This window comes from Corvus brachyrhynchos, unplaced genomic scaffold (assembly GCF_000691975.1).
Source record: "Corvus brachyrhynchos isolate BGI_N302 unplaced genomic scaffold, ASM69197v1 scaffold101, whole genome shotgun sequence".
NCBI lineage: Eukaryota > Metazoa > Chordata > Aves > Passeriformes > Corvidae > Corvus > Corvus brachyrhynchos.
Window position 1 is genome coordinate 145,994 of NW_008237239.1, and position 11,075 is coordinate 157,068.

At 52.8% G+C, this 11,075-nt stretch overlaps 1 protein-coding gene across 2 annotated transcripts; it reads right to left on the reverse strand.

Moving 5' to 3' along the window:
• Window positions 1–423: 423 nt before the first annotated feature.
• On the reverse strand, window positions 424–6,941 carry RGS16 (regulator of G-protein signaling 16). 2 transcript variants are annotated; one of them, XM_008630159.2, is made up of 5 exons: window positions 5,178–6,941; window positions 3,876–3,977; window positions 3,199–3,260; window positions 1,754–1,920; window positions 424–1,454 (listed from the first exon to the last, which is right to left on the reverse strand). In XM_008630159.2, the coding sequence occupies exons 1-5, from the start codon at window positions 5,255–5,257 to the stop codon at window positions 1,254–1,256; spliced, it is 612 nt and encodes a 203-aa protein (XP_008628381.1). In that variant the 5' UTR covers window positions 5,258–6,941; the 3' UTR covers window positions 424–1,253. The 2 variants fall into 2 exon arrangements, with proteins under 2 accessions (XP_008628381.1, XP_017585120.1); XM_017729631.1 differs by lacking the exon at window positions 5,178–6,941 and adding an exon at window positions 4,541–5,125.
• Window positions 6,942–11,075: the final 4,134 nt, after the last annotated feature.

Here is an 11,075-nt window from a genome sequence, read left to right on the forward strand (position 1 = left end):
TCCTGCTGAGAGGAACTTTTTGAAGAGCTGGCCCCAGGTCTGAGCTGATGATGTGTCCTGCCACCCTTCCAAGTCGCTGAATTCATAGCACTGATTTCACTCACTGCACAGGTTTCTGGTAAAATGCGGTGGCTGCAGACTGGTTTCACCATCCAAGGGAACACCAAGCCCAATTATAAACCCAGGCAAAACCCCAGGTTTTCTCTCCGATGTGTGAAAACCAAGTTTTCCATAGGATCGCTCACCAAAGTGCCTGTTTGACTTCTCCATTCCCTGCCTAGGACAAGCTGCTGTGTGCCAAGATGCCTTCCACATCCCTAAGGGGAGAAAGGAAATAAGATGGGCTGCAAAGCATCCTTGTATTGCCATCCATGGTCCTCCAAACCCTTTAGCAGCTCTCTCTGCTGCTACTGGCATACTTTGCTCCACAATTGTGCTACAAATCTGTCTGGTCCTCTCAAATTATTACATGGAAAAGGTGGGAGGCATGCTAAGTGGTACAACAACTAAAATAATTTCATTTACAAACTCCTCAGGGCAAAGGACATACATGTGTGCTTTCAGCAGTGCTCTTCTAATAAATATAGATATAATAATAATAACAACAATGATAAATAACAATAATAGGAATAGAATGTTGTGCACGTGACCTAAGATTGGGTGCAATCTGAAGGTTGTGGAGCACAAGTGAGGGATAAAAACATCACTGCACTGGAAGGAGGTGGAAAGCTTTGATGCAGAGCATGCGTAGGACACAGCTGGAGGATCTTGGGATCAGGAGAAGGCAGGTGCTGGATCCCTCCAGCTGAAAATGCCATGTAGTCTTGGGGCTTTTATCCTGGCCATTCCCTGTGTGTGGGAATGGCAGGCTCCTGTGCTGGCCCTGCAGGCCAGTGGCTGATGTTGCAGATCATAGAGCAGGTGGGAGCTCTTTGGTTGTGGATGCTGAGGGAATCCCATCTCTTTTTCCTGGACTTGCAGCCCAAATCAGATTTCTTTCTGTCTCTGCGGTGGTGCAGGTCTCTGGTTGAACTGCAAGGGGAGGCTCTGGGCTCCCACCTGTTCCGCTCCTGCGGGGAGGGAGGAATGCTGGGCCCAGTGGCTCCGTGTGGAGCGGGAAGCACTTGAGGTCCTGGGGATCCTGCTAAAATTCCAGAACTTCAGCCGAAACCCTGCCAAGTGACCTTGGCCCTTGCAAACCACATCCCAACCTGTGCCTGGCCCCCCGGCTTGTCCCCCCACCATGGCTCAGGTCAGGTGTGCGACTGCTTGCTGGTGCTGTGGCTGGTGGCCTGTTTGGTCATGTCCTGGTAGGAGGCAGATTTCAGAAAGCGGGGGTAGGAGTCCTTCTCCATCAGTGTGCGGGTCTTGGCCTGGGCCTCGTTGAAGCAGGTGGAGGTAGCCCCCGAGAGGTTCTTGCGGGTGATCTCCCTGGTTTCATGGTCAATATTCACCTGCAAGGCAGCAGCACCCACAAACATTAACTCCCCTCCCATGTGAGGACAAAAACTGTTTTTAATCCATCTTCAGATGAGGGTGAAGTGGCTCACAGACATTTCTATCCCTTCATGGTTAGATTCAATATCTGTTCCAGCATTAACAAGTCAATGGTGATGGACCACACGATGCTAGAAATTAAAGCTTTCATGAACAAGAGGACATCTTCCCACTGATCCAAGAGCACTTTAATAAAACCCACCAGGATATTTTATTCTTTTCCTGCCCTATTTGATGGCACAGAAAATGCTCTCACCTCCCTGGGCGCCTCACTTTGGACAAACTCCTCAAAGATCTTGTTGGCTTTGGAGGCCAGCTTAGTTTTCGACCGGGTCTTTTTGAAGTCTTCGCATGCTAGCCAGAAGTCAAGATTCTCCTCGCTGAATTCAGTCTTCAGGAAGGTGTGGAAGGCATTTACCCCACCTGGGGAGGGGAGAGAAGAGCAGTTAATGGGACAGAAGGCAGGGAGGAGGAGGACCAGCAGCAGACACTGCCTGTTGAGCGCCCTGGGAGCTCAGACAGTGACAACTGCAGATTTCCTTTCCCTCCGGGCAAATTCCACCCTCTGAGACACTGCTAATTGGCCTCTAGACTCCAACAAAATCCTTTCCCACAGACAAGTAATCCTCTGGTTTTATTTATGTGACCTTTCTGTAATGAGGCTTCAGAGTATTTTCTTTACAGCTTCGGAAAAGAGCCAATTCTACCTAAGGAGAAGCGTGCTGATGCATCAGAATGCTGCAGGAACCAAACAGCAGTGCCTTTATTTTGATTTCTCAGCTGAGATCTGGGGGGAACAAGATGCTAAGGATGGGAGAGTAATTGCAGCAAGGATTTCAGAGCTGTGCTGGAAGGGTGTATTAAGTTACAAAGCTGGAGATGCTCGTTAGCCATCACAGCATGTGAGAAAGTCTGGAAAAAAATACACTTGGCCCCAGACTAGCACTGTGGAAGGACTTTGGCTGGGGAAGAGCTTTTAAGGTAGACTTTTGGATTAAAATTTGGCACTTCTGCCATTGTGCAGACCCCAGTGTAAGGAGAGGATTATGTGTGGGTCTAAGAAAGAGTTCCCATCTCTGGGTCTGCAGGAACTGACTGAATAGGGAGAAGGAGACAGCATCTCACAGGAGCCCTGTGCATCACAGACAGTACAGCTGATATCAGAGGGGGAAAGGCTACGGTGAGTCAGTAAAACAGCTGAATTCCTTCTCCCTGTGGAAGAGCCATCCCTGGAGGCACAGGACAGACAGACAGAGGGCAGCAATGCAGTTTTCTGAGCAAGCCTGAGGGGAGGTGGCTACATCGCTGTCTCCACGACACATTGAGAGCAGACACTGCGTTCTCCCGAGTGTGGAGAAAGGGGTGGTCTGGGAATATCATGACATACCCCCTGGTGGGCTGCTCCACATAGGATGCCCGTGACAATGCTCCTGTCCCAAGGCAGCAGTGAGGTGTTGGTGAGACAACACTTCTGCCCCCCAAAAACGCCCAGCCAGGAGTAAAGGGTACAGCTTCATGAGGCAGGCAATGAGCCCTGTGCATCAGATCTGGGCAGGAAAGGGACCTTTTTCTAAATCCTAAAACACCTCATTTGAGGAAGAGGCAAGATTTCATCATACACTGACTTCAGGCATACAGCTCACTAAGAGTACATTTGTCCTACACACACTCACCAAGAGAAGAAAACAAGATGCTACTCACTTTTGCTTTTGAGGAGCTGGTCAAAGGACTCCCTCCATTCCAGCACCTCGTGGGAAGAGTCTCTGGAAAAGACAAAAGGAAGTAAGGCTTGCTGTCCAGTGACGAGGCACGGCAGCACTTCAGTTGTGTAGCTCCATCATTTCCTCTCTCCTCCCTTTCTTTCACCTTCCCTGATGGCTCACCCGACCTCAGCTCCATGCTGCTGACCAGGAGGTTCCCTAGGGAATGCTCAGAAAAACCCTTTTCTGCTGATACCAGTCCAGCAGGTTCTCTAGGGAATGCTCAGAAGAGCCCTTTTCTGCTGGTGCCAATCCAGCAGAGCCTCCTCTGCAAGAAAACCCCCTGCCCTCAGCAGCAATATTTAGTGTTTTGTCTTTAATGCTGCCTGCATTCCCCAGAGACACCAGGAGGTGTGGGAGCCCTGCAGGTTTCTTGCCTCTTGCCAAGGCCCTGCTCTCTGTGCCTAGTGCCAGAGCTTCTGTTCTCCAGTCAGACTTTATAACTGCTGGAGCTGGAAAGTGATTCGCCTTCCTGGTCTGCCTGGGTGGGACCGTGGGGAGGGGGAGCTGTGCTCTGTGCTCTCTACTGCGCAGATGGGCAGGAGCATCCCTTGGGAAAGTCTGATCTGTGGGGACCTGGCCTGGGCTGAACCTGGGGCAGAGCAGTGCTTGGCTTACCTCTGCCTGGAGCTCAGCTGCAGCTTGCTGGAGCTCCCAATCTTGTGTCCTAGCTCGGTTTTATGAAGCAGGATCCCTAAGCGGGTCTTCAGATCTTTGGCTCTGAAAGGGAAGGAGGAAGGGGAGAGGTGGGATCGCTGGACCATCAGACTGCTGCCACCACCCCCTCCCCTCGCAGGGGCTGCACCCCACGGGCTCCGGGGGACAGCCTTCGCTCCCCAGCTTCAGCTCTCTGCTGTATGAAATAAATGCTCCCCACTTGCTTTTCCTGCTCCCTGGCAACCACGCTCGGCAGCGCATTAAACCTGGGGGACTGTTTTCTCCTGCCCGCTTCCCAGCTAGAGACACATGGAATATAAAGCACGACGAGCTCTTTCCTCTGGGCCAGGTAACAGAGCAGCTGCTAAGTGCCCAGCTGGAGCCCCCCCCCCCAGCTCCCCGGAGCTAACCTGGTTCCTTTTCCCATCCCACTCTCCCGGCAGCGCTCCGCTGCTCCCAAACCACTGGAAAAACACAGCAATTCTTTCCGCTCGGCAGAGGGGGAGCATCTCCCTGCTGCCAGGCTGCTGCTCCCCTGCTCTCATTTTGGGGTGCCCTTGGGTCCCCAGGAGCCTGTTACCAGGCCGTGGAGAGGGTTGCGCTCCGCAGCAGCGCCATCCACCTACCCCATGCCTTCAGGAGCCAGCGGCAGCACGATACTCCTGTGCCGGAGGCTGGGATGCTCCTGTCTGTCCCCGCGGCTCCGCGGCGAGGGCACGGAGGAGGCACCTCCCTACCGGGAAGTCTCTGCGGCAGCAGGGCAGGAGAAGAGGCTTCTGCCGCCGGGTGCCCCCGAGGCGTGTGGCCCCGTTGCTATTTTTGTGCCGCGGCTCGTTCAGGCGTCCCAAGGCGCCCAGACAAAAATAAGGGTTTAAATGTCATGCCGGCAGCGTGGGGCTTTGCAGTCGTGGTTGGCAGGGGGAACAACGTATCACTTAACAGTTCAACCGTGTGGACAAAAATACTCCTGCTGCTGTCAACTCGAAGCAGGTTGTGCAGAGACAAAGCCAGAGAAACCCTGGTGTGTTTGTACAGCCCGACACGCGCCGGGCAGCCCTGTCCAGCCTCCTGTCCCTCCGCATGTTTTACCTCCGTGTTCCCCTCCTGGGGAGCAGAAAGGATGCAGCCACAACAAATCACTTCGCTGCGTGTTTCCTTGAGGTCTGCACCCCAATTTCTACCCTAACATCACATCCGCAGCAGCAGAGGTTGGTCCAGGTGCATCTTTCCCAGAGAACCCTCTACATCCCAGAAGAGCCTTACCTTTCCAGGCAAGTGATGGGGAGCGCGGCTAAGCCCCGGCACATGCTGAGAGCTGGGCAGCCAGGCAGCCAGCAACTCATCGGGTCCTTACGGGCATGGCAGGAGGGCGCGACAGGCGGCTGCAGCACCACCTGCCCCGCGGTCGTGTGCTGGCGGCTGGAACAGCGGCGCGGAGCCGCACTTTATATCGGGTGGGAGGCGGGAGAGCGGGGAGGGGGACCCAGCATCGCTCTAGCCTCCAGCCAACCAAAAGCTGCTCAGGCAGCGCCCGTGAAGTAAGAGCTTAGGTAAGTCAATGTGTGCTGGTAAGGGAGGGGGGAGTGGGAGGCCCAGGCTTGTCCTTGAGCATCACAGTCGTAGCTGCTTCCTCGAGAACAGGAAAAAACAGGCTCGTTTCCACCGACGTGTGGAGCCTGCTGAGTAACCGCCGGCGGGTGAGAGCGCGGGTGGGAGAGCGAGGGACAGGACAGACGCTGTAGCACACAGCAAGAGTTGTCAGCTCCATCCTGCTGCCCGAAGGCTTCCAAACCTCCCCGCACTTCCAGCATTGCAGCAGCAGGCTCTGCCCAAGTGGTTTAAGCAGGGGATGCCAGCCCCCAGCAGAGTCAGGCAGCATCCCAGTGGCAGGACGGTTTTTGCTTCCTGGGGCAATACGACAGAGCAGAAGGGTGTAATGTTTCCACTTCCCCCTAATGACACTGCCGGTTCACAGGTGCAATATATAAGGACAGTGTCTGGCCTCATGTGCTGGCTGAAGTTGCACTTCTTCATCACAAATTCCCTGTTGAGTGTAGGGTGAGAGAAAGGAAGGGAACGGATGCACATCAAAGAAATCCAAAGCCTGGGAAAGCATCTGGTAATGGAAGATCCTGATGAGACCTGAAAACTGAAAGGAGATTAAAAGCCAGGGAGAGGCTGGAAACTGGAGGGGAAGGACTGAGCCAGCAAAACAGAAAGATAAAGAGAAATGGTTAAACCAGTGTCAGACACTGCACACCAGCAAACCCCAGGGTCTGGTGCTACAAGCACCAGAGGTCCATGACAACCCACAGGTCCCCTATGCCGAGGTCAGTCTCCCAGAGGATCCCAGAAAGCTGCCCTCCCTGCAATTCCCCACCTCAATGGCTCTGGAAGGGAGTGACCTTAAATCCCCCTGCTCATGGCCAGCCCAGGGCAAGGCCAGCACTGCCACTTCCACTCCTCATACTCTCCCTTCCTCCCTACTTCATCCCTGCTATCCCAGCTCAGGCATTTTTCCAGAGCTCAAGTTGTTACCTGCCCTTGCTGCCTACATTCATCACACACAGCACATTGCCAGAGCATCTTTCTCATTGCCAGAGCATCTTCCCCAGGAGAGATGAACTGTGCCAGGAGGGTGGCAGCACAAAGCCATCTCGGCCCTGGGCCAGGGAGAAAGGCTCTCCTCAAGCTGCCTTTGGGTGCAGGAGCATGAGGATATCTGGATGGGAGACTTTGGGAGCAGCATGAGGCACCTCAGCTCCCTTGAGCTGTAAAGGGGAGTTATGTCTTTCTCTCATTACTTAGAAAAAGCCACAGAATTGTCTTGCTCATGGACAGACAGGAAAGATGCATCAGGACTAATGACTGAACACACACTTTTAGCTCCTGTCTCACCTCTAATGTAAGAGCAGCCTCTTTCCTGATGGCTCTGGGGTTTTTCACTTGAATAATCAAGTTTAAGCCTTCTTGGTTAGCAAATATTCAGCTACAGATAAGTGACTGGAGCTACACAAAGCTCTTATTCATGTCTTTTCTGTGCCTTAAAACCAAGATTAGAGCTGTGATCCTTGCTGTGTATTTAAGGGAAGAAAAGGAAGAGTAAAGGTGAGAGGGCTGTAAGGTTGCTCTTGCCTGTACAGCTGCTGAGAAAGTCTGTGCACATCCACAGTGTAGACAGTGCTTGATCTAAGTTTTTGAAGTGCTTGGCCACACCAGTCTGGTGCTCCGCCCCAGTTCAGCACCATGCTGGGAGCACTGGTGTTACAGCAGCAGTGCCCCGCTGATGTGGGCATAGGCTCCTGGTACCCACAGGGCAGGGCCACATTCAGCTGTTTCACAGAGTCATAGAATGGTCAGGGTTGGAAAGGAGATCTGGAGATCACCCAGTCCAACCCCATGCTAAAGCAGGTTGGCACTCGCTGCCCAGCTGCAGCAGGTTACCAGAGGGTTTAGGATGGCAATGTCCTTTCTCCTCATCATCTACATCTCCGTCTCCTCCCTGGTTTTCCACACAAATGCTGTGCTCAGTGATGCTGTGGTGTTATTCTGCCTCATCATTTTGGGGCATGCCTGGTGTTAAGCAGGAATTCACCTCTGTCCTTTTCCCCTCTAAAACTGCAGCCCATCCTCCCACCTGCAGATCTGCAAAGTCACAGGATGCTGTAGTAACTCACTGGTGTTTGAGGCATCATCTGAGCAGGTCATGCCAAGAGGAAAACCTCCAGGAGCCTGGACACGTGTTGCAGGCACATGGGACAGATGATTTTTGGCTGCAACTCCATGGTGCCTGGCACAGCCACTGTGCTGGGAAGCATGTGTTGCTTGAAGCAGCCAGGCAAATGTAACTATGGCAAAAACACAGCTGGGATGGCAGCAACAGCAACTGGTGAGGGGGATGTGAGCCGGAGCAGAGAAACTGTGCCTCTCTGCCTTGAGATTACAGCCTGCTGACTGCTCCCCCCGCCCCGCGCCACCACCACTCTTTGCTTTAGTCCCTGTTTCCCTGCTGCTTTTTCCGAGAGAAATAAAGTGCATTGGACAAGTGTGTGTGTGGTTTTACTTTGTCCCTTGTGGCAGTTTTTGAAGCTCTTGGCTCAGGTGAGGCTAAGCTGACAGTGAAGCAGAGGTGAGGAACTGTCCATGGTGAAAGACAGAGCCCTGTACAGTCCCAGTGGGAGGGAAGGAGTCAGTCAAAGGCTTCATCTTTTTGGGCACCACAGTGGCTCAGCTAGAAGAGATACAATGCCACAGGAAATGCCACGCTCACACCGGGATGTTTGATCCAGAGCATGGCTCTGGGACACAGGGCAGTGCCAGATCCATGTGTGCAGGTCTAAGCCCAGGCACAGGAGTGAGATTGGGCTGTTGCAGCAAAATCCTCCTCACCAAGCCCAGGACAGACCCTCTGCCCACAGTGCCACAGCCACCAGGCCCCTGAACAAGCCACCACCTGACTCCTCTGCTCCCTTGGGCAGCTTTTCTGCCTCTCCCCTTTGATGGGGCAGGAAATGCTATTCAAGGACAGGCAGCTCACCATCATGGGCTGCAGTAGGTGAGATATTTCATATTGCAGAGCTCTTCCCAGGGTTATGCAATAGCCTCTCAGCCCAGCCATATATGTGTACTCAGATGTCTTCATGCTGCTCTGTATCTAATTTAATTACATGCTTCCTGTCTCACTTAGCTTAGCAGCCTCCTGCGGCTCTGGCTCCGTTGCCTCCATTTTCAGTCCTTGTTTTGGAACACAAAAAACTCATCTGTGTTGCAACTCCTGGGACCAGGCTGCCTTTCCAGAACCATGCCACAGCCTTTGCCAGCACCAATCCACCTCCCATCCATAGGGACCAGTTTCACTTCCACCTGGAAGGTCCTGGCAACCCAGGTAGGTGCTCGGAGGGGTTCCTGCCTGCTGAGGCTGGGAAGTGGCTGGGCTGTGAAGGCAGCTGCTGCATCCACAGCCACTCTTTGCAAGCATTTGGGGGGTACAGCCACTGACTGGCTTCACCCTCAGCTGCAGAACAGACACACCATCAGCCCCAGGGATTGCTGCTGGTGTTTCTGGGTTAGTATTTGCAAAGTGCCAGCAACCTTGGAAAATATGAAAGTAAAGGTTTCAGCCCCAAACTACAGAAATGGGGTGGGGAATAGGAAAACAAGGGGTTTGTGACAGGATGCAAAGTGCCCTTGTGTATGTGCCCTCTGAGAATTTCTGGCAGCAATATTTTTGTATTTTTAGACTGTTTGAATGGAATAAGGGGAAAATACAGAAATAGATGGGAAGGGGAGGCACGAAGGAGGAGGAGGAGAGGAAGAGCCAGGGTTAGGTGTGCTGTTAGGGTCTCACTGCATCACCAGGCAGACTCACTAAGGAGTCTGTCCCTGATTTCTCCTAAACCAGGGGGGGACCACAGAGGTGGCAATCGGGAATGGTCAAACCCGAAGGCAGCACTGCATGCTCCCTGCAGCATTCCAGCAGAGCCTGGCATGAAATCAGGGAGATGCTAAGTGCAAAGGAGCAGAAATGGGAGGTTTAAAGGCCCTGCTCATGTTGCATAGCCCCTTCCTCCACCTGCAAGCTGTTGATAAGCTCTGGATGTCTTTAGGGAGGGAAGCAAACAAAGGAGATGGGAATGGGATGGAGATTGGTGTTGTGCAGGCAGGAACGCAGTGGTGAGGATAGGGTTTATTGGTGGGTCTGGCAGTGCTGTGTTAATGGTTAGACTTGATGATTCTAGAGGTCTTTTCCAACCTGAGCAATTCTATGATAGTGCTGGGGAGGAGCAGAGAAGCTACCAAGGCTGAGACAGCAGCCAGGCATTTGCAAGTGGTCCCCGAGCAGCCACATTGCAGCTGGGTCTTGGCCATGGGCACAACTTACGGGACAGGGACAGTCAGGGGCTGCTATGGGATGCCATATCCATGTGGTTGCAGGTGAGCCTGGCTAAATCTGTGCCTGCCCAGCCCACTCCAGGACAGGCAGCTGCTCATGTAGGATCCTTCACCCTCACCCATGGGGCATTTGATGGATTCCCAACATGCCACGTTCACATGCAGCATGGGAGGAAAGAGCTGCTCTGGAAATTTGTAGCAGTGCGGAAAGAGATTATTGGAAAAAAAAATTAGAATTACAAATGAGGTTTTCAAGGGGCAGCTGTTATCCACTCTGCTCACGTGCTTGCTTTGCACAGCTGCACAGGGAGAGGTAGATGACAGCAGGTACGTTTAATCTTCTCTTTCCATTCCTGGCACCTGCTTTTTAAAGCCACTGAACAGCCAGAAAAAAAAAGCTAAAGATGATGGCTAAATATATCCTAACTAAGAGGAGAGACAGAGCAGCACTAATAGCAGATCCTTCCTGTAATGCATCCAAATTGGTTTGGCTCAGAGACAGGCTGAGGGAAGAAGCTGCAGAATGAAAGGAAAAACAATAAAATAAGGGATTTAGGGGAAAAAATAAGGGGGATAGAAAGACGCCAGAGGGACTGATAAATTCCACTGCACCCATTTCCAGAGGAAAACAAGCCCATTTAATTTTTGCTTTTAAATGCAACCCTTTGCAGACCACAGAGCAAACACTCACCTTTTGCAGGGAGGGTGAGTTGTGCACCAGGCAATGAGAGCCCTCGGTGTTCCCAGGGCCAGATGAGATCCAGGTCACTGCTCTTCCTGCTGGCCAGACCTGCCCAGGAGATGCTCTGCTTGGCCTCAGCAGAAAGACCTCACTGAAGCCCCACTGCAGGGTTTCTGCAATAAGTCTCTCACCACGCAATTTGCCACTGAAACCTAGACTCCCCTCAGCTGCCCTGATCTCTACCCCTGCTAATGCCTCCCCTTCCCCCCTTGTTACCCAGGACTGCCCTCAGCTGCTGCCTGACCTCTTCCCAGCAATCCCAGGCTCCTCCAGACTCCCTAAACTGGCCCATGACTGGCTGGTCATCCTGCTCATCCCTCCCTGGTTTATCCCATAAGGATGAAGCAAGCTGAGACCTGGGTGTGGGCTGCCTGCTGGAGCACAGGGTTTCTTTTTTTGGTCTGGAAAAAGCTCTTCATTTGTTGTTTGCTCTTTGTGACCTGATCATGCTTGATCCATTCACTTTGCTCCCTTTCCCAGGAGCTTGTGCATCCCCCACCGCTGCTCCTGGTGCAGGGAGCAGGCTC

Excerpts from the sequence above, each read along its gene's own strand:
- RGS16 (XM_008630159.2), bottom strand. The coding sequence starts at position 5,257 with ATGAGTTGCTGGCTGCCTGGCTGCCCAGCTCTCAGCATGTGCCGGGGC. Across the intron at positions 3,261-3,875 it reads CAGCTGAGCTCCAGGCAGAG|AGACTCTTCCCACGAGGTGC; the intron begins GTAAGCCAAGCA and ends TGTCTTTTCCAG. Across the intron at positions 1,455-1,753 it reads AAAGTGAGGCGCCCAGGGAG|GTGAATATTGACCATGAAAC; the intron begins GTGAGAGCATTT and ends GCTGCCTTGCAG.